Below are 24,832 nucleotides of genomic sequence, written 5' to 3' on the forward strand. Positions count from 1 at the left end.
AATCTTACAAAGCAAATGAAGACAGGACAGAATAAATTAGAAAATAATTTAATATAAACACATTCAATTTCAACATACAAAAACAGTTGCATACGTTCATCCTTGGCTCCTCCTCCAATACTCTTAACCATTATAATATATTTTTTACAAAAACAAAATTGCACATGAGAACATTTAAACTAATAAATGTTTGACTATCCTCGCCTAGTGATGCGTTTAAAGGATCTTCCCCGCTGGTCAACTGGCGGAGAGGAGATCACAGCATTCAGCAGTCTGTGGCTGGCAGTCTCAAAAATAAACGTGTCAGTGATGATAGAGGCCAAATAGAAATACTTATGCAGGCAGCCATTTTGTTGTCACCATGGCTGGCCATTTCATTTTCATGTGGTTATTTTTTTTTTTTTATCACTTAAAACAAATATCGAAATAAACTAGTCATTTATCTCTTCCCTTGGAAGACACTGGAAAACAAAAAGTTACACATACTGTAGATAGCAGCAGCGAGCGTTACTATTGGGGAAAACATCCTTTAAAAAACACTCAAGACAGACGTATGTCAACATCCCTGTCAGGATGTCAGTCTCAACTCCTCCAACCCCATACATAAAGGTACAAATAAAAGCAAAATTAAAATTGACAGTACGAGAAAAAAAAAGATGTAAATTAAAAACAGAACAGCAAAGATGTCACTTAGTTAGCAGGTCTATACTTACGTACATGATGTTAGGTGATAGAACCCTGAGTGCGTGGCCCAGAGTTTGGACAGGGAGGAGGGAGTTCATTCATTGGCTTCAGGGATGACCGAACAACCGTCCTGCGTAGGGGCGGACACCTCCCGACCGCCCAGGGAGAGTGCTACTGCGGGAGGGCTGCTAAGACAGCTAGCAGCAGAGTCTGCCCCTATCTGGCTAAACTAGGCAGTGGTCTGGTCTGATAGATTGAATCTATTTTTTTTGATCCTCAGTGCTCCTCTCCCTCCATTTTGCTCGAGCATAAATTTAGGGGCTCACTTAGACTCACTCCCACCTCTTGACACTTGTCAACAAGTTTCCTCAGTTTATCAGTTTTACCTCCCTCCGCAGCTTCAAACAGCAGGCGCTGGAAAGAGACAGAGAGGAGAGGGAAGGGGAAGGGGGGGGTAGTTGAACATGCGTGCATTATCTGCCAGGTGGAACAAAAAAGTTGAAACTTTTTTTTTTTGCTGAGGTGTGTGTGTTAGATAGTAACTGAATGGGGAATTACATCTTTCCATAGGGTGGCACACAGTGGAAGGTTTTGCAGGGCTTGCTGATAAAGAAGCCGGACCTACAACAAAGGAAAACACCAAACGGGGGAGCCACATGTCAGTTTAGCGGAGGACAAGGACAAAACAGGAGAAAGAGCATGGAATAAGGTCAGTGGTTTTAGTGACTAGTATAGTTTTTACTCTAATACACCAAACAACATCCAACCATTCCATTTTGTCACCGTGGTCAGATGTAAGCCTTTTAACTGTCATACATTACATTGTGGCGAACACTGATAATAGCCTGTAGGGAAGAAATAGATTACAACAAAATGAAGGGAAGATCATGGGACAGCTGGGTCAAGGTAAATATGCAAAGTGAAACACCGACACACAAGAGGTTGTGACAGCAACACAGAATCATCAACAGACCAACATGCATCATTTACTTTCCATCCAAACCAGCCCCTGCTGATTTACAGTCCTCTCTCCCTCTATGTCAATATTCCTCTCCCTAAACTATTACCTTCATCCATCCACTCCTTTACCAGTCTATTACTCAACCGTCTCACTGCCCCATCTCACTTCTTTCATTCCCCCACCCACCCCTACCAACTCACCTCGGAGCGCTCCTTCAGTTCCCTCTCCACAGCGATCACTCTGCCGAAAAACACACAGCACAAACGCCTGTCAGCACTTGAATAGCAGGAATTGCCTGTGCAGCAGCGATTGAAGTCGGACAGAAGCCACAATATGTATGTGAAAAAGTGCATTTGATAAGTGCAGTAGAAGAACAGTGAGAATCCATCTAGAAAAAAAGATTCACCTTGTTGCCATACCAGCAGCACAAGTGGTGTTCAGCGAAGAGGAGAGAGTTGGACTTACATTTTCCAGTTGGCCAGACAGTTTGGAACGCTACTGCTCAACATTCTGGCTTGGAATTTCAGATGTTCTATGTTTCCATCCTGCCATTCTTGATGCAGCAACCTATACAACAACAAATAAAACCGTCTGCACACTACAGGCCCAAGACAAGAAATATTAGACCCAGCCATAACACTATAACATATTCCACAAACAGATAACTGCAGACATAACAGTGACTAATAAACCCAGCAGGCTACAGTTTAACAATAACAATTTGCCAAAACATCATTCTAACTGGAATAGATTTCAACCTCTATAACCCTCTGTCTATGTCCAAGCAAGCAGAACTAGTTGGCTACAATTGGCTCCTAGTTTGTCTGCTGTGTCTATCGAGTGCTTTGCGTACCTCAGGGCAAGTTCAGCATTGGTGGGCATGGTGTATCGTAGTCTCTCCAGGACATGGGGGTGCTGGGTATGAGGCAGACAGCTCAGGTAGTGGGAGACAACCTGAACGAGCACAAGTCCAGAGGTTTGCAAATATGAACACGTTTAAATTAAAGACGCAAACAATGCCACTAACCGACGAAAGTGATACACTATCAATTCAAGGAGTGTCAATTCTTGACAAACATAGGATCTGAGGGGTTAGGTGGATTTCTGGCAGTGGAAGCTGGTGGGGGACTATAGGACAGGCTCATTGTAATGTCTGGAATGGAATCAACGGAACGGATGTGGTTTCCATATGTTTAATACCATTAAATTCTAGTCATTACAACGAGCATATCCTCCTATAACTCATCCCACCAACCTCCACTGATTTCTGCCATCTGGAGTGATCTGGTCCATGGCATACGGTTAATGTAGGTGGACAAGTACGGGGAAGACAAAACCCATAGGCAAACTTTGCAGATCGAAATGAGCTGACATGATTGCTTATTTTACATTTCAGAGAGGCATGTTTGTTCTACATTATACACTGAGTGTACAAAACAATAGGAACACCTTTCTAATATAGAGTTGCACCACACATTTTACCCTTAAAACAGTCTCAATTCATCAGGGCATGAACTCTACAAGGTGTCAAGCGTTCTACAGGGATGCTGGCCCATGTTGTCTCCAATGCTTCCCACAGTTGTGTCAAGTTGGCTGGATGTCCTTTTGGGTGGTGGACCATTAATGATACACATGGGGAACGGTTGTGTGAAAAACCCAGCAGCGTTGCAGTTCTTTACACACTCAAACCAGTGCGCCTGGCACCTACTACCATACCCCGTGCAAAGGCACTTAAAACTTTTGTCTGGCCCATTCACCCTCTGAATGGCACACATACAATCCATGTCTCAATTGTCTCAAGGATTACAAATCGTTCTTTAACCTGTCTCCTCCCCTTCATCTACACTGACTGAAATGGATTTAACAGGTTACATCAATAAGAGATCATAGCATTCACCTGGTCAGTCTATGTCATGAAAGTATTTTTTGTACACTGTGTATATTTCTATCAGAACGTTCACAATGTTATTCCCTGCTGAACATGTCCCAGTTACCTACCTTGTTGTGAAATCTGAAGCAGTTCCAGTACTGGGCTGAGCTGAACGGAACCTCAAGCCTAGACGGGACAGTTACCAGACAACGCTGAACCAGGTCTGATAACACCCGGAGCTCTCTGCTGTTGGATGGGCTCCCAGCTAGCTTACTGCTGGTAAAGAGGAGATAACTGGAGAGAGAACAGTTAGACTGGGTTAGTTGGGTTAGGTCTCTGGGCCCTCCCCCACCTGGATGTGTGGACATGACATTCCTATGGCAGCCCCTCAGAGGATAGCTGCTAACCAACCACACTGTGGTCTGATTAGATTGTCATCCTGATTAAAGCTTGTACTACCTCGAGGCCCTTTTATTTTATATGTGCCTGCTATAATTAGTATAAGGATCTTCCAATCTGGCTTGTTAAGTATGGCTTGACTCGCTTCAGACGTGCCCCGTTCACCCCATGGGATGATAGTACTATCCTTATGGATGACAATGGTGGGTGAGAGGCTGAATGCAATGGACGCATGCTGAGAACTTGTTGTAAGACAAGACTCACTCTATCCACAGCTTGTGAAGAACATCTAGCTGCATTACGGCTCCGAGGGCTCTCTCAAATGCATCCATCGCCTCCCCAACGTTACCGTGCACCCACTGCCACAGACTGCAAGACAAGACACCAAAAAATGAAATATTGTCTCACTGTAAAAAATTATGATCAGGAAGCCCAACTGTCGTCGTGTCTTGTATTTCTACATTTTTAATAATCTAATTATAACCTTATTGTAAACTGTTACCGATAAATGTTAATGACGGTGCATTGAACTGCCATATAAGAATAAGAGCTGGGCTTCCGTGTAGTGCAGGGTCAGCCGGCATGTCACAATACTTACCAATGGACTAGGTTTAGGTAAGGCATCTGGTGGCTAAGCTGCTCTTTAAGTTGTTTTTTGATAACTGGGCCTCTTAGGATGTCCTCTGTTGGAATACCAAGGATGTACCTTGAAAAGAAGTGGAGATCACATTAATTCATGGAACATTCAACCGTATACCACTACAGAAAGGAAGCAACTTCGTTTACAAAAAGTCAGGTTGTTTCAACATTCATTTCTGCTTAAGTTGGAGGAGTAACTGACTAACCGTAGCACATCCACAGGTTGCTGGTCACTTCTCTCCTCGTCACAGAAAGACAGGACGAACCCCCGGAACAGAGGAGCGATGCAACTGGACTTCTCCTGTTCAGAGATACATGAGACAGGCTAGCTAGGTCATGCTTGTAACTGTGTACAAGCAACATGAGACATTCAAGCAAAAAATGGAAAGGATTCAGCTCTTAAATAGTACGGTAAAATGTCTTGTCAATTGAAAAATCTTCTGTGAATCCTGTGGAGAATGTTAGTTGAGATGACAGAATGACAGTTAAATGTAAATTGACTATGCCTTGCTTAACTGGCCCCAAGGGGATGGCTACATAAAGTTGTATTAAAAAGGAGCTCCAGACAGCCCACTGACAGGGAGACTGACCTGAGCCATGAGGAACTTGCAGGTGTGGTAGAAGACCTCTGCGTTGTGTGGACACTGGGACAGTGCCCGTAGCCACACCCCAACACCCTGCTCTCCATCACCCTTCCCCACATACAGGCCTGACAGGGCATCCAACAGGGCACATGAATGCGGGCACAGTGCCAACAGGGACGCACACAGCTCCAGGCCTGCATCGTACCTACAGGGTGCAAGTCAGTTTTATTATGTTTTAGTTAAGACTAGCAGAAACATTAGTAGAGTTATGACAACCACAAAAACACACACACACTAACCTTTTACACTCGTTGGAATTTGCCTATATCGATAGTGGTAAATTTAAATGTTTCTTACAGAAGAAATATGAGCAATTGAAAGAGAACAGTTTGGAGCATTTGGGAAAATGATTAGACCAAAAGGTGAGTACACAGTTTGGCTGAAAAGACTGAATCCAAACATAACACTTGATTTTATGTGCATTTTAAAAGCATGCACTTTTTGCCACATTTGTTGATAACAAAATCAGAAAATATTCCGGATACATTCATTAACATAAGAATATTCCTGGAAAATGTGGGGTAGGTGAAACATAACACAACAAAAAAATGACAAGGTTGAGGGAGAGAACTAACTGGTGTCTAACAAGTGGCCACACACCTCTCCAAAGTGTTCACAGTTCCTAAGCAATTTCAATGCGCTTATGACAGAGTCATTACACTATAAGGTGCTTTGATGAGCTTGCCTAGCCGTGCCATTGAGGAACTAGAACAAGCCATCACACAATTACTGTCGTTTACGCAATCCAGAAACGCTCCACTATAAATCGCAATCTAGGTCAGGTGGGCGTGGTTTCAAAGCCAGTATGATTTATATTTTTTCCCCCCCAGTTTCATCATATCCAATTGGTAGTTAGTCTTGTCCCATCGCTGCAACTCCCGTACGGACTCGGGAGAGGCGAAGGTCGAGAGCCATGCGTCCTCCAAAACACAACCCTGCCAAGCCGCACTGCTTCTTGACACAAAGCACGCTTAACCAGGAAGCCAGCCACACCAATGTGGAGGAGGAAATGTCGTACACCTGGCGACCGTGTCAGCGTCCATGTGCGCAATGGGAGAAGGACATCCCGGCTGGCCAAACCCTCCCCTGCGTCGCCAAATGGGTCTCTGTCGCGGAAAGCTGCGACAGCCCAATATCGAACTAGGATCTGTAGCGATGCAGCGCTTTAGACCGTCAATATGAGTTTTATAAGTTATAAAATACTATGTTGCAGTGTTAGGCTTTCACAAGGCAATTCAGAGAAACAGATCGCAATTCTGGCGCGCAAAGAAATGAGGCCTGAGCTCATTCAGGTGCGTGTGACGTGGCAAATGTTCATCACAATAAACACGCTTATTCTGTTCAAAACGACTCAGGTTATGACGACTTGTCATCTTCTAACTGTACATCAAACATAGTGATCATAAACGTTGACACTGTATATGACATGAGTTTTATGATGTGGAAATGTGAAGTGCACATTTGGACTCATGGGTGTTTGTCTTGCTTGTATGACATCAAATCAGTATTTATTATAATCCGCAACGTCTTATCTTTCAAAATACATGAAGTCGTCTTCACTTACAGCATTACCCTCACTCAGACAAGAAAAACATTTTCTAAATTCGCCCAATTAGTCGGAGGGATGGGGGAAACTTCTTGTCGTGTACGGTGCTCAAGTTCAGAACGGTGAAGCACAGAGACTGAGCTCTGGTATCATTTATAGCATGTTACTGTACAACCACTACGTTCCAATTTAGCCGCTTGTTAGTGCCCAGATCTGCCATTTTTATCGCGTATACGTGTACAAATGTAAAGGGTTAACACCTAGCATGCCCAAACACACAAGCCTGATTTTATTGGGTTCGGCGCGCACACACACAGCTAGCAGAAAGCCAGCGTTGAGCTTACCTTCCCAGCAGGCTATAGGTAGTGATGAGGTTAGTGTGTAGAGGCAGACAGGCCAGGGTTCTCTCACTGGGAGGCAGAGTCTGGTCTGTGCACTGACGCAGTGCATCTAAAGGGTTGAACAAACCAGTATGAAATCAATGCCTCTCTCTCTCTCAGCTGTCCACTACATTTACAGGTCTACTGTGCCAGAAAAACTGAAGCCTAGTGACTGAGCGGAAATAGCACAACTAGAAGCATAATAGTTTTATGTCCAAATAACCTATAAACTACCATGAGCAACTGTGGAAAAAGTCAAGATAATTGTGTGAAAAAACTAAGTAGGAAACCTGTAAAAAGCATGGTCAGTTTCTATGTGGGTGTAGCTGAACCCTGTGTCGATGGTGACGGCTCACCTTCGAACACAGCGATTAGTGTGTCAGGCTCTGTGCGGACGTCGAGAGGTGTTCTCCAAGGGAGGGTGAAGGCCTCGATGCTGACCACCCTGGAGGGGTTGGAGTTAGCCGGGTCGTACAGACTGGCCGGCAGGCGGTCAAACTCCGTCAGGTGGATGAAGGACAGCCAGACCAGGCAACGGTCACTTATGGTCAGGTAATCAGCAATGCACCGCTCAGTGACTGACTTCAAGGCATTCTGAAATGAACAGGTTATCGTTCGCCCTTGAGCATCTTGGGAACCTTTTGCATTTTGTATAGCAGTAGCTAATCTAAGAGGTATGAGTTTGTTTGGCCTGATTGCAGCAGTAAGGTGTCATATGGCTTGGAACCGAATATTGATGTACGCAGCTATATTGGTGGCGCTCACGGCTGACTTTTTTTTGCAGTCTCTTACCTGTAGGATGGCCAGGGCATTCTGTAGCCGGCCTGTGAACACACTGAGTTGGACCCTGTAGAGTAGAGACTCCAATAGCTGGAAGGACAGCCTCTCAGAGAGACCACTAGTCCCCACACAGTCCAGCAGGTACTGCAGCAGACGACCACACACATAGTCCTTCCCCTCAAACAAGCTCTCCGTGGTTAGGTACTAGGGAAGGGGAAAAGACAGCGGTTACATCCAGTCCTGCTGATATTCCTCTGTGCTATTTAACAAGGGACTCACTTCTACCTGGGAGACCAGGTGAGCGGTCATCTTCAGCCAATCAATAACATCAAGTGTCCAAGGAAAATAAAAACCATCAGGACTGCGAAACCAGAGGTACTGAACTATGCGCTCTACAGCCAGGCCTCAGAGATGGACACACAAAGCCCTGTAGAGGAAATGCCCCACAGTAGGTCAACAGAGGGTTTGGTTGGACATGAGAACTTACACTCCACCAGACTTGGTAGTCGGGGGCGTGCTCCACAGCCATCTCACACATCTCCTGCACCTCATCCCTCTTCCCTCGGCGGGAGAACAGAGACAGGTAATAGCACCAGATCTCTGGGTTGTCCCGGTTGTCTTCCAGGGCCCGAGACAGAGTGTTCAACGAAGCGTCCAGGCACTCAGCCGCTGACCTACAAGGAAGCAACATAACACATTATATATCACATCATATATGCATGTCAATCTCTCCTGGCTGAAAGTGGAGGAGAGATTGACTTCATCACTACTTGTATTTATGAGAGGTATTGACATGTTGAATGCACAGAGCTGACTGTCTAAACTATTAGCACATAGCTCTGACACCCATGCATACCCCACAAGACATGCCACAAGAGGTTTCTTCACAGTCCCCAGAACAGACTATGGGAGGCACACAGAGCCATGACTACATGGAACTCTATTCCGCATCAAGTAACTGTAAAAGCAGTAAAATTAGATTTTAAAAACTGATTAAAAAAACACACCTTATGGAACAGCGGGGACTGTGAAGCAACAAACATTGGCACAGACACATGCATACACATGATAACACACACACTATACATACACATGGATTTAGTACTGTAGATACATGGTAGTGGTGGAGTAGGAGCCTGAGGGCACACAGTGTGTTGTGAAATCTGTGAATGTATTGTAAAGTTAACATTTTATAAACTGCCTTAATTTTGCTAGACCCCAGGAAGAGTAGCCGCTGCTTGGCAGAAAATCTATTTGCATTATCCATTCAGCCTAAACCAGGTTAAGGTTAAAAATACACTCAGTGACAACTTAACAATCCGGAGGGTCTGTATTTGAGGGGCATCCACTTACACTTCTTTCTGGCTGAGGTATTTGAAGGCCAGTTTGATCCAGAGCTGTGCGTTGCGGGGGCTCTCCAGGACACTGGTCTCCAAGTTAGATATGTCGTCAGTTTCACTAATGAAGTAGCGCTTGTCGTCTGGAGTCACACACACATCCAGGGCAACAGACAGACTTCTCTTGGAACAACCGTCTGTGACAGGGAAGGAAACAGACAAACAGCAGAGGTTTAAGGTCAGATCTCCAGTTCTGCACAACTGAAGAGAAGCAATCACTGTTAGTGCTGCTACCATTATCTACACCGCGCTTCAGATGAGTTGTAATTCTGCTTGGAAGACTAGTTTGTTGCTAGGAGATGAGCCTACTGACTAACCAGTTCTCACCGTATTTGACTGGACCAGTGTCTCTACTCTCATCCCAGCTGTCGTCCCCTGTGTTTGGGCTAGCCTGGTGAGCGGGCTGAGGCCTCCACCTCCTGAGATCCTTACACGTGGTGAAGGGAGGGACTAGACAAAACACAAGTTGAACAAGGCAGAAGGGTTCTAGCCGTGAACATTCTCTAAAAGAGATCAACTGCTCAATAGTGTGTTCAACCTTAACTGCTGAGTGTAAGGATAGAGTAGGAATGTTATGGAAATCTCACCATGTCTTTTGCTTTCGTTCACTTTGCTGACGAGTAGAACAGCCTTCTGGTCCATCCCCATGCGATCGTTGTTAGCCCCAAACAGCTGTTTTATATACTTCTCTGAAAATAGGACAACCAATCAACCATTGTCAGTAAAAGCCTCATGTATTTATCATGGAATAGTGAACTTTTTGGAATCTATCAATCACCAAGATACATTCTAAGCTCAATGGTATTTAAATATTGCCAGATGGCAGTGTGGTTCTATTACCTGTGGCAACATTGATGACATCAGTAGTACTGCTCTCAGAGCAGCCAATCAGGGCCAGGTTGTACGATAGGATATCCTGGAACAGCTGGTTTCCACCAAAAGCGCAGTTTCTCATGTGCTGCCTAGAAACATAGACCAGATCACCCAAAAGGGAGAGGTTGGTTGGTTATAATGAAACAGACATGAGTCTATATTCACATCCCTGTTTACACACACTAGGAGGAATGACTTACCACTGGCAGTCATCGTCATTGCATGTGCCCGTGAGGTCAAAGCGACAGAAACACTTTTTGGGCGCTACAACATTGCTGTAAGACACAGAACTGAGTGATAACTTCTCCTTGGTCCGAAAGTATGGACTGAACCTGAAGGGACAAGATGGAAAGGTTTGATTGATGGCAGGGTGTTGTTCTTGGCACGAGCAATTGGGAGCAACCTTAGCAGTGAACCAGCCACCTACCGATAAGACTTAAAGACCAGGAGAGGGCTGCGATATGGTCCAAACGGGACAGGCTTCAGCTCGGCACAGCCTGATTGGGCAGCCATGGTGTCCACATCCTCCGATATCACCTGCACATCAAAGTAATGAACACAAACATTTCAGTCTCTCAACCATGCAGAATAGATGAAAAACATCGTTTTAGACCCGACAAGTGCCCTGTATGCTACAGTAGTTGCACATATCAACCAAATAAGAAAACTGTCAAGACAGCATTTTTTAAACCACAACAAAAGGGAATTTGAAATCAGTGTTTGCGAGGCCAGTTAAAGTGATATATTATGGTTTACCTTCCCAGAAGGGGGTTTCTCAACAGTGCCTCCTAGCGCCCGTAGTTCCCCCAGCAGCAGCTCTCCCAGTCTGGCCTGCTGCTGGTCCCTCCTCTGCAGGGCCTCCACCTCTAGTCCCAGGAACAGCTCCCCGGGCCCCGAGGCCTTAACCCTGACTGGCTTGGCTGGACTATCCTTGACCAGCCCAGTCCCACCAGAGTCCAGCTTAGGCTTGGTGAAGGAGCCGGTCTCTCTGAAGGAGCGTCTACGAACACTCCGGGCCGAGGGCCTGGCTGTGGCGGCAGGCTCCAAGTCGTTCTCCTCCGTCTCGGTAGGGTCTTCGCTGCTGACCAGGGTGAGTTTATCCTGGGTGAGGTCATGCAGGGAGGGCTGGGGCAGGGGGAAGGGGCTGGTGGGGGGAATGCTGGGGTGACGAGCCCTGGGGAGAGGGGTGGAGGCGGCCTGGGGTGGAGGGGGTTCAGGGACCACCCCTCTGTTGTGGAGGGCCTGGGCCTCCTTTAGTTTCTGGATCTTGAAGGCGTATTCTGACTCCAGCTGCTGCAGACGCTGCTTCTGGGCAAGGAGGTCGGCGAAGTGCCTTTCTGAGCCGCGGGGAGCGACGGAGACTTCCACACACAGTCGTTTCACAGGCTGAAGAATGGAGGGTGGGCAGAAAGATGGTTTAGAGAACTCTGGCCTTTACTTACGACTGGTTGGTGTTTGGTAGAAAGGAAATGGGAATATACATTTTGAAACAGAGGAAGTGTTAGAACAATAAGTCCAATAAGAGTCATTTTCCGCTTCAAAGCAATTTATGATGTTCCCTAGTGGACATGTCCTTGTTGAACACATTTCTGTGCTTTATCAATCAACAAGGGCTCTGGCATGGTATATTGTGGGTCGGTAAGGTGTGGTACGGTGCTCACCGAGGAGTGGCTGATGTCCGTGCGTCGTTTCTGACCGCCTGGCTTTCTGCCTGCAGCAGCCTGGGCTTGGACCAGCACCTCCTCCAGCTTCAGGCTGTGGTTCTTCTTCACTGACACGCGGTTCTGAACACGATGAACCTACAGGGTGGAAACATACATGACAGATGTTAAAAGGGTGGTAACAAATGAGATATATACATACACACACATATCTCATCAGAACCTTGGTTAACTGAATCAGGTGTTGAGTGAAAGCCTGCACACCCAGTATCTCTCCAAGGAGGAGGGTTGGCATGACCACACCCGCTATATACACTTCCAAAGGCAACGGAAAAAAATAACTGAATGAAATGTCTTGTCCTTTACAGACATTCCTTTAGCTTGGCATTTTCCCAAACATTACCAGGAGAAACAACTCCTATTCCATTATTCAGCTTCCACTGACTAAAACCCTCAGCCATCCGACTCATTGCTATAAACATGGCCACCCAGGCGCAAATACCTCGGCTAGGAATTTACTTCACAGCTCATTCCCATTGAGTTTCATTCCCTCTGGGTTCCTTCCTGGCTCTTAACTCCCACCTGTTCCTGGAGTCTGTTGAGGAGAGTCTTGTTGGCACTGACTATCTTCTCTGAGGCCAGGAGCTGTTCTTTGAGCTTGGTCACTTTGGCCTCAGCTGCCTTCAATGCCTCCTCCTTCTTCTGCTCCTGCTGTAAGAGCTGCCTCAGGATGGCCTCATCCTTCAGGAGCAGATTCCTGAAAGGAGGGGTAGAGTGAGAGATGGAAAACCATAAGTCCAAGTAATTCCCTAATGTGAGACAATTACTTAATATACCATTGTGTTTGGGCATCAGCCTTCATCTAGGTGTTTTTTTCCCTTCTGGTGTTTGAGGGCCTCACCCGTGTTTGGTGAGCCTAGTCTCTGCCTCGGTCAGCTGCAGCTCGACCGCTGCCTTGGCAGCGAAGTCCACATCAGGATCAGAGCCTGCAGGAGAGGGCACACCTCGGGGACTGTGGTCCTTCAGAATCTTCTGCTTCTCCCTACTTACATCAGACAAAAAAAAAAAGATTGTTTAGATCTCAGTGAGTGTAGTCCACTCTGTTCCATCAGTGACATTTTAAAGAAATACCCTCTCTCACTTTGGTGCCATTAATATTGCACTGAATGTTAATTAATTGTTAATGAATTTCCCATCCATAGACAATGCTTGGGTGGAAAAACTATATCTCACTTTGTCAGACCATTCTCTTTAAAAAAAATATACCTGGCTATTTCTTCTTTGAGCAGCCGATACTCCGTCTTCTTCTCTTCAGATAGAGCCTCCGGGGTTCTGCCTGGCTTGTTCTCCTTCTCAGGTCCTGAAGTCGGTTTGGGTTTCGCTGCCTGGAAGTTGAGAGAGAAAGAGCATTACAGCCCATCACCCTTTAACCACATACAATTATTACACATCTCAAATTAGGATTCTGCCATTCATATATAAATTGAGAGGTCGTCCTCAGAGGCCAAACTGTTGGGACACACACATGTACGTACCTCTGCGTTCCTGCGTGCCTCCTTGATCATGAACTCCAGGCCTCCAAAGACAGACTGTGTCTGTGTAGAGCTGCTGCAGGCCTCCATGTCTGAGTCACTGTCGTCTGAACCGTTCAGTTGTACCACCACCGCCTTGTGCCGTGGGAGCTGTGGAAACAATAAAACGTATGATTTGAATTGGCCATTGTGATGAATGGGCACCGACTTCACAACCCAAAGTCAATTAATCTCAAAATAGGTGTGCCAATCTAGGATCAGGTCACCTCTGTCTTATTATGATTTGAAAGGATAAATGTATCCTATATTAGCCCCCCTATTCTGAGAAGCTTTGTGAATACGGGCCCTGGGATGCAGTCTAAGGTGAGCTTATTGTACATGGGTGAGAAACCAGAGCGCTCTGGGAACATAGCTGAGGCCGGGTGTCATTGGGCACACGTGCTGCTGTAATGTACTGTCTATGGGACCCCACCTGTGTTGCCTATGGCAGTATCAGAGTGAGTGCCAACTCATTGTTCTCATAAGACAAGACTACATGGAGTTACTGAGCACAAAGATACCCATGGCCTCCAAATCCCTGTTTTACACAGTTCAGCTGAAAAAAAAGTAGAACGTCATTGTTGGAAAATATGACTTTGAAGTTCAAATATTTCAAAATAGCATATTTTAAAACATGTTTTCAGCACATGCAAGACAGTTTTCCCATTCAGAGAAGAATCATTCACAAATCCACAGACATTTTCTGCATATTTCAATGAGTGTTTGAAACGATTTGTAATATAGGTCAACAAATTAACTCTATTCCAGAAAATTGTGGTTGAAAGAGTGAAAGCTCTTCAGGACATTAACGAACGTGAACTATTTGGATCTCTACGGTTTCTTCGCCTGGCTAGGGCAGATATGTGGTCATCACTCAATGTTTTGATTTCCTCCTATGGTATTATTCTTACCATCAGTGGTAGCCTGGGAAGGTGGTGCCCTCGGCTGAACTTGTTGCTCCATGGCTGGGGTGCCGTGTTGAGGCTGACCACACTAGGGTTGCTCCTGGGCACTGGTTGGACCAGACTGACCAGGAGGGAGGGAGAGGGGGGGCTGCTGTCAAGGGTCATATCCTACAGAGGATAAATACATTTTTAAAGCCAGATTCACCAAGTCCACTGTTCAAAGACAAAGTGCTGCTATAGAACTGGAAAATTATATGACTGAGTTGCCCATCTGATATAGCAGGGTACCGAGATAAGTTTGAACATTGCTTAACACTTGTAAATTAACAGAAGAGTGAAAAATATGCATCTTCTGTTGAGACAAATTAACTTTCCAGAGGATGACTAGGACCTAATGGAACCCTCCTCTACTCCTAACACTATACAGATAACACAGGCATGTCACTTTGTCCTCCTGTGGAGCCATCTAGTGTTATACCTCGGGCAGTGGAACCTTCTTGTTGGCCATGGACATGAGGCAGGTCTCTCTGAGCAACATCTCCTCTTCCTCTTCCTCGTCAGCGAAAGGCGGCTTTGGGGGAGGCTCCAGCTCATCCGGGGGTGGGGGCATTGGGGGTAAGGGTGGAGGGGGCGCAGACGGAATGACGGACAGGAAACGTGGCTGTCCCAAATCCTGGAAAGAAAAAGCTTGTTAGTTACCCCTATAAGAGATGCATAGAACAGTCCTTGTTTAGAGATTGGGGTGGAACGTACCATTCTGCATTGAGTGGGGGAATCCATACGGAAAGGCATAGGCATGTGACTGAAGCATCCTGGGACCTCAAATGGATCATGTACTGGAGAAGACGCTGAAAGAGAAAATAACTGAATTTTAGACAAATCAGATTCAGCCGTAGAAATAAAACTGTCAAACATTGCAATCAGAGGCCTGGATTGATGGCCATGTCCTTAGCTATATACAATCCTTTCAGCATGTTGGATGGGTTCTATAAAATCACTTCAGATATGTTCAATAGTGCAGTGAGTGCATCGGCAGGTGAGCTGGTTGCTCACCTGGGGAATTGGTCTCACTATCAGTATCCATGGCAACCTCGTCGTAGTTGTCGTACTGGTAGAGGTTCCCTGAGGTGTCCAATCCCTGTTTACCAGAAGACTTCCTGGTGTGGTCGCTGTCCTTGGACTGAGATTGAAATGTGTCATTTGTCTATCTCTCACATGCTCTCTTCTTCAATCATGTTGCATGTCCAAACTACTGACAGTAATGTAGGAGAGCTCTATTCCAATAGAGTTAAGAGAAAGAACCCCACATACCACATTGCAGGTGTTAAGCAGAGACTATACAGTTTAAAAAAGGTTCATATATAATTGAAGGAATCAGATAACCTAAAAGGAAATGCCTTGGGTGTGGGGCAAGGTCTTTCTCTCCCTGTCTGTCTTACCTTGCTCCGGTTGCGCGGCGGCTTAGACCCGCCCACCAGCTTCATGAAGCGGTTGTACTGCTCGTCCTGATTGGAAAGGTCCCGGATCTTGCGGATCTCTTCCTCCCTCCGGCGGCGTTCTTCCTCCTCCTGTCTACGCTGCTCCTCCTGGTCTCTCTCCTGTTGGAGCTTCCACGTCCTTAGCTGCTGCTTTCGGAACGCCTGCTTTGCTGCTGAGCCTAGGGGACCAAAACCCATTTACTTTACATCACTAAAATACATAAATATTCACAGAGAAAAAATGCATTATTAAAATACACAAGAACCAAGATGTGACCAATATTTCCAAAATCAGAATGTCATTGTGATGGAACGCTTGGTACCAACATTCAGTTTGGATCTGAATATGCAGAAAGGCCCTTCTCACCTGGGCTGACTGTCTTCCTCCCTGGATACCCCTTAACCGGAGCTTTGCCCTTCTCCGCTGGAGGCTTTGCCCCAGCCTTGGTCTTCTCCTGGGGCTTGCTGGCCAGAGCTTTGGCCTTCTCCGAGGCAGCAGAGGCAGACCTGGTGGTGACTCTGCCCCTCTCTGGTGGTTTGGCACTGGAGGAGCTGGATGTCTTCTCCTGGGAGGGCTTGGCCTTGGTGATCTTATCTTTGCTCTCCTTCATCACTTGCTGTTCTTTCTGCTGCCACTTCCTGCTGGCTGACTGCAGGGCCAGGAGACGCAGCTGCAGCTCAGACAGGTCCTCATCTTCATTACTCCCCTTCACTCCAGGCTGCAGAGAGACAGAGGAGGGCCGGATAACCCAGATTCTAACTTGACATACACACAACTCAGACATTGTGTCAGTGGACATTTGGACAAACGTTCAAAAGAGCTGCAAACACACATCTCAAGTTAATATTTGTGCCTTGAATCACTTACTCTTGATCCATGCCTTAAGGGGATAGCTCGAGATTTTGGCTATCAAAAAAAAAAGTACCTCGAGTCAGATGAACTCATTAACCACGTTTAGATTCTCAGTTTTTTATGCGAGTAAAGTCATACTGTATAAAAATAATAATAATCACGACAGCTGTAATGGAAACAGGAAGTGTCGGTCCAATTTAAAAAATGACAACAGATCAGTAGTTTGTTCGACATGGTAGGATTTACGTTGGTAAAATGTATTTAGCTAGAAATGGCGGTGGAAACGCCTATATGCACAAATATTGATATAATAACCATCCTATCGAAGTCAACATGGAGTCAGACGATGATATGGCGTGAGGCCCTCCCACTACATCTCGGAAACCATGCAGTTTATTAGGCTACAGATTAAATTAATTATAATTCACCACCAAAAGTGCACAGTGATCTTGACGCTCCTTTCCAACAAATATCGATGGTATTATTCTGGTGACATGATGATCAATGCTTGACTGCCGTTTGACACACTCACTCTTATCCATAATAATCTCATCATGTAGACTATCCTACCCACAATGTATCTGCGAGCTGTTGGCTAGAGCGCAGATGCCAAGACCAGAGTAGACACATTTGCTATTTAACGCAAATATTTGTGACAAAACTATCAGTAGAGTTGAAAATGCGATGGAAACACATTGAAGTTCACATTTTTATTCAGTACATGAAAACTTAAGCGAGAAAGTACATTTGGTGTGCACTACGTCATCACACACTGATTTTTATCTGCAACAAGTCAGCTTGGTGAAAACACTACTGGTGGCAAAATGAACATATTTTCTTTATGTGGATTTTAGAATAGTCGCATGTAAATCTGTCGCCAATTGAATGGAAACCTAGCTACAGACACCATTTTTCTACCTCTGTGTGTAGTTTGAAGGAAGTTGAAGTTAGTTTCTGGAATTACTAACTAGTTTTAGCGCAATAACTGGAAGTCTATGAGATCTGCTAGCGTTAGCACAATCAGCTAGCTGATCCCATAGACTTCCAGTCATTGCACTAACGCTACTTAGTAATGGCTCCAGAAACTAACTTCAACTTAATTCAAACTGTATGCAGAGACATAAAAATGGTATCCACAAGTTCACTTGACTCTGGGTAAGTAGAAAAAGTTTTTGCCTTTTTTAAATAGATTCATACCTTGACAGGGGATTTAGTGGAGTCCTCTGATGATTTGCTGCAGCACACACAGCAGACTTTCATATCCTTCTCACCTTCTTTCTTCGGGTAATCTGATTCCCTGCTACAGCAAACACAACATATTTTTGCTTCCTTCTCCCCCTCTTTTTTGTCTGCCTCTTTCTCCACACCATCTTTTCCCTCCTCTCCTGAAAAGACAGAACACAACACACACAGGGTGTTAACACTGTGGCTAATAAAACAATACATTATTTATTATAGTCGAGTCAAATTTGCTTCACGGTGTTGCCACAGTTTGTTACCACATTGCTGCAGTGTTGTGTTATATAGTGGTTGTTACACACCTTTGGGAGTAGCAGCCGGGATAGCAGCTGGTTCAACTTGACCTTTTTCCACGTCACTGTCCTCCTTCTCTGAGTCTTTCTTTTCCGTTTTTGTTTTGAGCGCGTCAATTTCTGCAGGAGTGAGGAGTTTCTGACGTAGAGGTTTGAGATTGAACGCCTGAAAACCCCTTTTCTCCTCCATCTTCTCTGGGCCTGACGGGTCCACTGCAGCGTCCTCTGCAGCGGCTTCATTGGGAATACTGTTAGCGTCGAGTAATGGCTCGGTTTGGGGAATACTTGCAGAGACCTCAGACTCGTTCTGAGCAGGCAGGTCTTTGGGCTTCAGAACCAGGTTCTCTTCTTTTCTAATACATTCCAGCTCCAGCTGAATCTGCTTGTACTTGGTGAGCAGGTCCTCAAAACTCTCATCAAGCCCATTCTCGATTTTGGCAACATTGTTGTTGTGCATCTGTTGGTTTCTTACCTGATTCCTCCCCATCATTACCTTCTCTATGGTCGGGGAGTGAAGGAAAGGCACAATTATGAGTTTGATGAGATGGGTAGGCTACAGACTTTGACCCTAATAGAAAAATGTATTTCAATCCAAAAACCATTTCCAGCTCAATAACACTAGGTATCTTGTTTTTGATTAATAAAAAAAAGTATTAATCAATTGAGCCTTGATGATAGGGAGGGGAATGCTGTGTAATGATCAAAAGTCATTACAAAATGGCAGATCTGTTGTTAGTTAGATGCATTATGACTACACTGAAATCGAAGGCCTATATGACTACACTTAAATCAAGGCCTTAGAAGCTACAACCAGCCAAACAAATGTTACAATGTGTAGTTACAATGTTAAGGTAAAAGCCTAACAAATGTATCACACTTTACAATTACATAGATGTCGTGAGATGAATGCCAAAGGATACGTTTGCTTCTCGAGGGAGATTCATTCTTGTTACTGTGATTCTCCCCGGGCACATAACGACCAGGGGGAGGCCTACCAGCCTCTCTTCCTCCCCCACACCCGTCTCCCCAGCCTCCTCGTCCCCAATCCCCGCGACCATCATCTAGTTTCCCCCGGTGCCTCAATCGATCCAGGGCTGTGTGACTTCGTTCCCAGAAACTGGAACGCGGGCTCTGGTCACAGCGTGGTCCCAGTGGCGGCCGGTCGGGTCCACTTGGTCCGCCTTGCTGTCTGTGGTTTGCGGTAAAGCCGGAACTGTGCGAATGAGGTCCGCGATTGTATGGAATTAAAAGTCGAAAATCTGTAGGCTGGCTACCCACGACAGGTAGTACATTTCGGGCCGGTTGTTTCAATTTTCGTGTATTCCGTGAGGAGTTGCTGTTATTCATGCTACTAGGCCTCTTTTTACCCTGCTGTTGCGCAAACACATTTTCCTCGGTGTCATCATCGCAGATCTCTCCGTCTTCGAGCTCCCCTTCTTCTCTCGGAGACCGATTGATTGACTTTGAATCCATTGTGTAGTCTAATCGAGTGTGACAGTAGTTCGATTAATACGTAGACTCAACATATGTTTATAATTACAAAATTGGATTTATAAATCGGATGTTATGTCAACATTAACGAATATAAAGCTTGTTCGCTAACTAGCTACGCTCTTCCTCTTTCCCCTTCTGCCCCGCTGATCTCGCGATACTTCCCATTCCACTTGAACAAAGATTCTTCTTCTTCTATGAGATCATTGCAGTCCACAAACAATCGTTTATGTGCATGCCGCCACCTATTGTGCTGGAAAGTACGATCAATCATGATCTGCCCAAATCTGTTCTATCATGGAAATTAAAAATGTAAAAATTAATCCATACTAACTTCTACCACATCCTCAAGACCCTCCCCAACAATTGGCCGAGCGTCCCATGGGTTCGGCTCCATTGTAAATAAGAATTTGATCTTAACTGACTTGCCTAGTTAAATAAAAAGCTAAAAAAAGAAAATAAACCTACCCCATTAAACTTTATCTACATCATGCTGAAACACGCCATCCTTATGATTGTCAACAACCATTTCAACAGTAACATTTTTGTTTTACTTTTATTTAACTAGGCAAGTCTTATTTACAATGACGGGCCTACCCCAGCCAAACCCAGACGATGCTGGGCCAATTGTGCGCCGCCCTATGGGACTTCCAATCACTGCCAGTTGTGATACAGCCTAGAACCAAACCAGGGTCTGTAGTGACGCCTCTAGCACCTTAGACCACTGTGCCACTTTGGAGCCCATCTGTTACCCCCAATATCTCTTTTGCTGTCTCAGTGGAGGCTCCTCAGAGGTGGAAGGGGAGGAATAAAAATGGTAAAACGTTTAAAAAGTTATCCTTTTCAGATTAAACTATACTAAATATAAATCACATGGCACCAAATAATTCATTAAACCACACTATTTTGCAAAGGTCTACAGTAGCCTCAACAGCACTCAGTAGGGTAGCACCATGGTGTAGCCGGAGAACAGACAGCTTCTGTCCTCCTCTGGGTACATTGACTTCAATACAAAATCTAGGAGGCTCATGGTTCTCATCCCATACCATAGACTTACACAGTAATTATGACAACTTACAGAGGACGTCCTCCACCTATCAGAGCTCTTGCAGCGTGAACTGACATGTTGTCCACCCAATCAAAGGATCAGAGAATACATCTACTACTGAAAGCATAAACTACAGCTAGCTAGCACTGCAGTGTGTAAAACGTTGTCGAGTAGTTGACTCAAAGAGAGAGAAAGAAAGTAGTTGAACAATTTAATTTATTCCAAAATGAAGGAGAAGCAAGAGAGAAATAAAGTGTCTTTTTTTTCACTTTCAGTTTGACTTACTTAGCTAGCAAATGCAGCTAGCTAGTTTAGCCTACTGAAAAACCCTGCTCAAACAGAGTGATGCTATGTTAGCTAGCTGGCTATGACTTTCCAACAACACTGGAACTCTTCCAAGTCAAGGTAAGCTTTTGGTTTGACTAATGTTTTGCCACCGGGGCCTGCCGGTTTAACTCCTTACAGACTGTACACTAACATTACTGCATGATTGTAGCGGGTTTACTAACAAGTTAGTTATATTAGCTATGCTGACTATGACGTTACTTTAGCTAATATGGTGACAACGATGTAAGCTGTATGTAGCGGTTTGCCTAGGTTTGGCTTTTTCGCCTGGTCACATAGAGCTGATGTGTTGTGCATTGAAGTCCACAAGTGAAGGGACAAAGTGAGAGGAGGAGAGTGCATAGATGCGAGAAGTAAAACAACATGGCTGCTATGAAAGTGAACTGTGTTAACACATGATCAGGGGTGTATTCATTCCTCCAATTCTGTTGAAAAACATTTCTTAAATGGAAGCAAACGGAACAAAACAGGGATAAACATACCCGAATTTGTCCAATAGAAACTTGTTTGCAAATGTTAGACTAATGATAGGGAAAATTTGAGAATCATGTAGTAGCCTAAACTTATCGCTTTTACATTGAACTGGTGAATGAAATATGAATCCAATATGCCGTAATAGAAATAAGGCCATACTCATGAATTTTTTTGGGGGGGGTCTTCCCTCATCTTAAACGGCACTGACCACCACTGGTCTCCACAGTAACCTTCAACCTGGCATTTCTGCTTTCCACAACCCAAGTAATATTGTTAACACCAGCCCGACATTAGGTTCACTTACAACAGGAGCAGCCATGGAAGCTCCATCATTCCACACTGTAGTTCCACCAATCTGTCTTACAGCCTCTGCATACGATACATCAGGTATTATGGCTCAGGAAAAGACCCAGATGCAGACAGTTCAAATAATGGAAGATTATTATATAAACAGGGGGCAGGCAAAGGACAGGTCAAGGGCAGGCAGGGGTCGGTAGTCCAGGGCAGAGTCCCTAAGGTACAGAGCGGCAGGCAGGCTCAGAGGCAGGCAGAGGTCAGTAATCCAGGGCAGTGGCAAAAGGTACAGAACGGAAGGCAGGATCAAGGCAGGCAGAAAGATCAAAACCGGGACAGCTACGAAACAGGGGCTCAAGAAAACAGGAGTACAAAAAACACGCTGGTAGGCTTGACAAGACGAACTGGCAACAGGCAAACAGAGAACACAGGTATAAATGCACAGGGGATAATGGGGAAGATGGGGCGACACCTGAAGGGGATGGAGACAAGCACAAAGACAGGTGAAACAGACATCATGACTAATTCTATACCTCTGAGCCTCTCTCTGCTCCTGGCATCCACCAAATGCTGCACTATGTGTCCCCCCCCCCCCCCCCCCCACACACACAATTACAACACCTTCACATGCCTTCACTCTTTATGCTTTCTTTACTAGACGCTCCACTGCTTTCTGTATCACAATCTCTCTTCTTCCCGTCTTTCCACTACCGACCATTCGGTTCCTTGACCCTCACCCCTGCTCCAGACCATCAGAAAGGACACCCATATTGTTCGCATTTCAGCACAGCTGTTGCTTCACCAACTTTTTCTCAGTTTCGTCCACACTACTCCGCGCAATATGCTAATTAACAACATTTAACAAAACTGCAAATGGTTTAAAGTGGCAATCAGCAGCTGCTACAAAAAATATTGCACTTCTAAATTAACAGTGGTGTAAAAATACCCGAACCTTAAGTAGTTTGAGGTGTCTGTACTTTACTATTTATATTTCTGACAACTTTTACTTTTACTTTAATACATTCCTGAAGAAAATAATGTACTTTTTACTCTATATACTTTCCCTGACATGCAAAAGTACTTGTTACATTTTGAACAGGAAAATGTTCCATTCACGCACTTAAAAAGAGAACATCCCTGGTCATCCCTTCTGCCTCTGATCTGGCAGATCACTAAACATACGCTTCATTTGTAAATTGTGTCTGAGTGTTCCCCTAGCTATCCGTAAATAAAATAAAGAAAATGGTACTGTCTGGTTTGCTTAATATAAGGAATTTCAAATGATTTATACTTTTACTTTTGATACTTAAGTATATTTAAAACCAAAGACTTTTAGACTTTTACTCAAGTAGTATTTTACTTTCATTTTCTATTAAGATATCTTTACTTTTACTTAAGTATGACAATTGGGTACTTTTTCCACCAGTGTAAATTAATGATATATACCCATTGATTCTTGATGAATATAACTTATAAATGTCTCATGAGCTTAGTTCAACTGTCATACCACATTATAACCCAAAATATAAGCTTGTTTTACTCCAATGTTCGTAGACAAAATACATGTAAACAAACACTATATAACCTCAAAACATGGTTAAAACTATAATTTTGATATAATGTATGGTCAGGCGTTTGCATCCATAGCTCTGTCTATGAATTTGAAAGTGGTTATATTTCTCCAGCCCCATCCCTTACCTTTATACCGAAACAGGGGTAGGGAGTATGCTTTGTTTTTGTTTCTACTGCTGATTGCCACTTTAACCAAAATGCTCTCTTATCTCACAGAACAATAATGATGTAGAGATAAGTGACTCCTCAGGCTTCTTGAAACCTAATTGGGAATTCCCCATTCCAGTGCCTCCCACCGGTCAGCCTAGGCCCATGTCAGGACAGCACCATCACTACGCCTTACAACCTTGTGTCCTACAGCTAGCTCTGTATAGGTTGGAGATACTTGAGGCAGTGGAAAAAGAGATGGAGAGGAAATGGAAGGAGTTGCAGAGGAAGTCTGCAGCACATACTGTGCCTTTGGAAAGTATTCAGACCCCTTTACTTTTCCCATATTTTGATAGGTTACAGCCTTATTCTAAAATTGATTCAATTGTTTTTTTCCTCATCGAACTACACACAACACCCAATAATGACAAAACATGTTTTGCAAATGTATTAAATAATAAACCGAAATATTACATTTACATAAGTATTCAGACCCTTTACTCAGTACTTTGTTGAAGCACCTTTGGCAGCGATTACAGCCTTGAGTCTTGGGTATGACGCTACAAGCTTGACACACCTGTATTTGGGGAGTTTTTCCCATTCTTCTCTGCAGATCCTCTCAAGCTCTGTCAGGTTGGATGGGGAACGTTGCTACACAGCTATTTTCAGGTCTCTCCAGAGATGTTCGATCAGTTTAAGTCCGGGCTCTGGCTGGGCCACTCATTCAGAGACTTGTCCCGAAGCCACTACTGCTTTGTCTTGGCTGTGTGCTTAGGGTTGTTGTCCTGTTGGAAGGTGAACCTTCGCCCCAGTCTGAGGTCCTGAGAGCTCTGGAGCAGGTTTTCATCAAGTATCTCTCTGTACTTTGCTCCGTTCATCTTTGCCTCGATCCTGACTAGTCTCCCAGTACCTGCCACTGAAAAACATCCCCACAGCATGATTCTGCCACCACCATGCTTCACCGTAAGGATGGTGCCAGGTTTCCTCCAGACGTGACGCTTGGCATTCAGGCCAAAGAGTCCAATATTGGTTTCATCAGACCAGAGAATCTTCTTTCTCATGGTCTGAGAGTCTTTAGGTGCCTTTTGGCAAACTCCAAGCAAGCTGTAATGTGCCTTTTACTGAGAAGTGACTGCCGTCTGGCCACTCTACCATAAAGGCCTGATTGGTGGAGTGCTGCAGAGATGGTTGTCCTTCTGGAAGATTCTCCCACCTTCACAGAGGAACTGTAGAGCTCTGTCATAGTGACCATTGGTTTCTTGTTCACCTCCCTGACCAAGGCCCTTTC

The 24,832-nt window shown here is 44.8% G+C and overlaps 1 protein-coding gene across 3 annotated transcripts; it reads right to left on the reverse strand.

The window, feature by feature from the left end:
- Nucleotides 1–34: 34 nt before the first annotated feature.
- Nucleotides 35–19,830, reverse strand: LOC129862109 (zinc finger C3H1 domain-containing protein-like). Of its 3 annotated transcripts, none has more exons than XM_055933466.1 (35): nt 19,094–19,830; nt 18,183–18,671; nt 17,839–18,026; nt 16,156–16,507; nt 15,750–15,967; nt 15,382–15,490; nt 15,064–15,158; nt 14,789–14,983; nt 14,317–14,478; nt 13,370–13,516; nt 13,101–13,219; nt 12,736–12,879; nt 12,417–12,591; nt 11,835–11,972; nt 10,930–11,559; nt 10,601–10,710; nt 10,374–10,505; nt 10,141–10,262; nt 9,888–9,989; nt 9,628–9,750; nt 9,257–9,437; nt 8,391–8,577; nt 7,916–8,107; nt 7,480–7,717; nt 7,088–7,193; nt 5,144–5,342; nt 4,760–4,854; nt 4,513–4,620; nt 4,179–4,283; nt 3,644–3,809; nt 2,499–2,599; nt 2,111–2,212; nt 1,846–1,885; nt 1,243–1,305; nt 35–1,098 (listed from the first exon to the last, which is right to left on the reverse strand). In XM_055933466.1, exons 1-35 carry the CDS (start codon nt 19,644–19,646, stop codon nt 961–963), a joined length of 6,324 nt encoding a protein of 2,107 aa, XP_055789441.1. In that variant the 5' UTR covers nt 19,647–19,830; the 3' UTR covers nt 35–960. The 3 variants fall into 3 exon arrangements, with proteins under 3 accessions (XP_055789441.1, XP_055789440.1, XP_055789439.1); XM_055933465.1 differs by having other exon boundaries at nt 12,736–12,876; nt 15,364–15,490; XM_055933464.1 differs by having other exon boundaries at nt 15,364–15,490.
- Between the last annotated feature and the right edge of the window lie 5,002 nt (nt 19,831–24,832).

The sequence above is a fragment of the Salvelinus fontinalis genome, chromosome 9 (assembly GCF_029448725.1).
Source record: "Salvelinus fontinalis isolate EN_2023a chromosome 9, ASM2944872v1, whole genome shotgun sequence".
In the NCBI taxonomy this organism is placed as follows: Eukaryota; Metazoa; Chordata; class Actinopteri; order Salmoniformes; family Salmonidae; genus Salvelinus; species Salvelinus fontinalis.

Excerpts from the sequence above, each read along its gene's own strand:
- LOC129862109 (XM_055933464.1), bottom strand. The coding sequence starts at position 19,646 with ATGGATTCAAAGTCAATCAATCGGTCTCCGAGAGAAGAAGGGGAGCTC. Across the intron at positions 11,973-12,416 it reads TCAACAGACTCCAGGAACAG|GTTCATCGTGTTCAGAACCG; the intron begins GTGGGAGTTAAG and ends TCCACCCTGTAG. Across the intron at positions 1,306-1,845 it reads AACTGAAGGAGCGCTCCGAG|GTCCGGCTTCTTTATCAGCA; the intron begins GTGAGTTGGTAG and ends CCTTTGTTGTAG.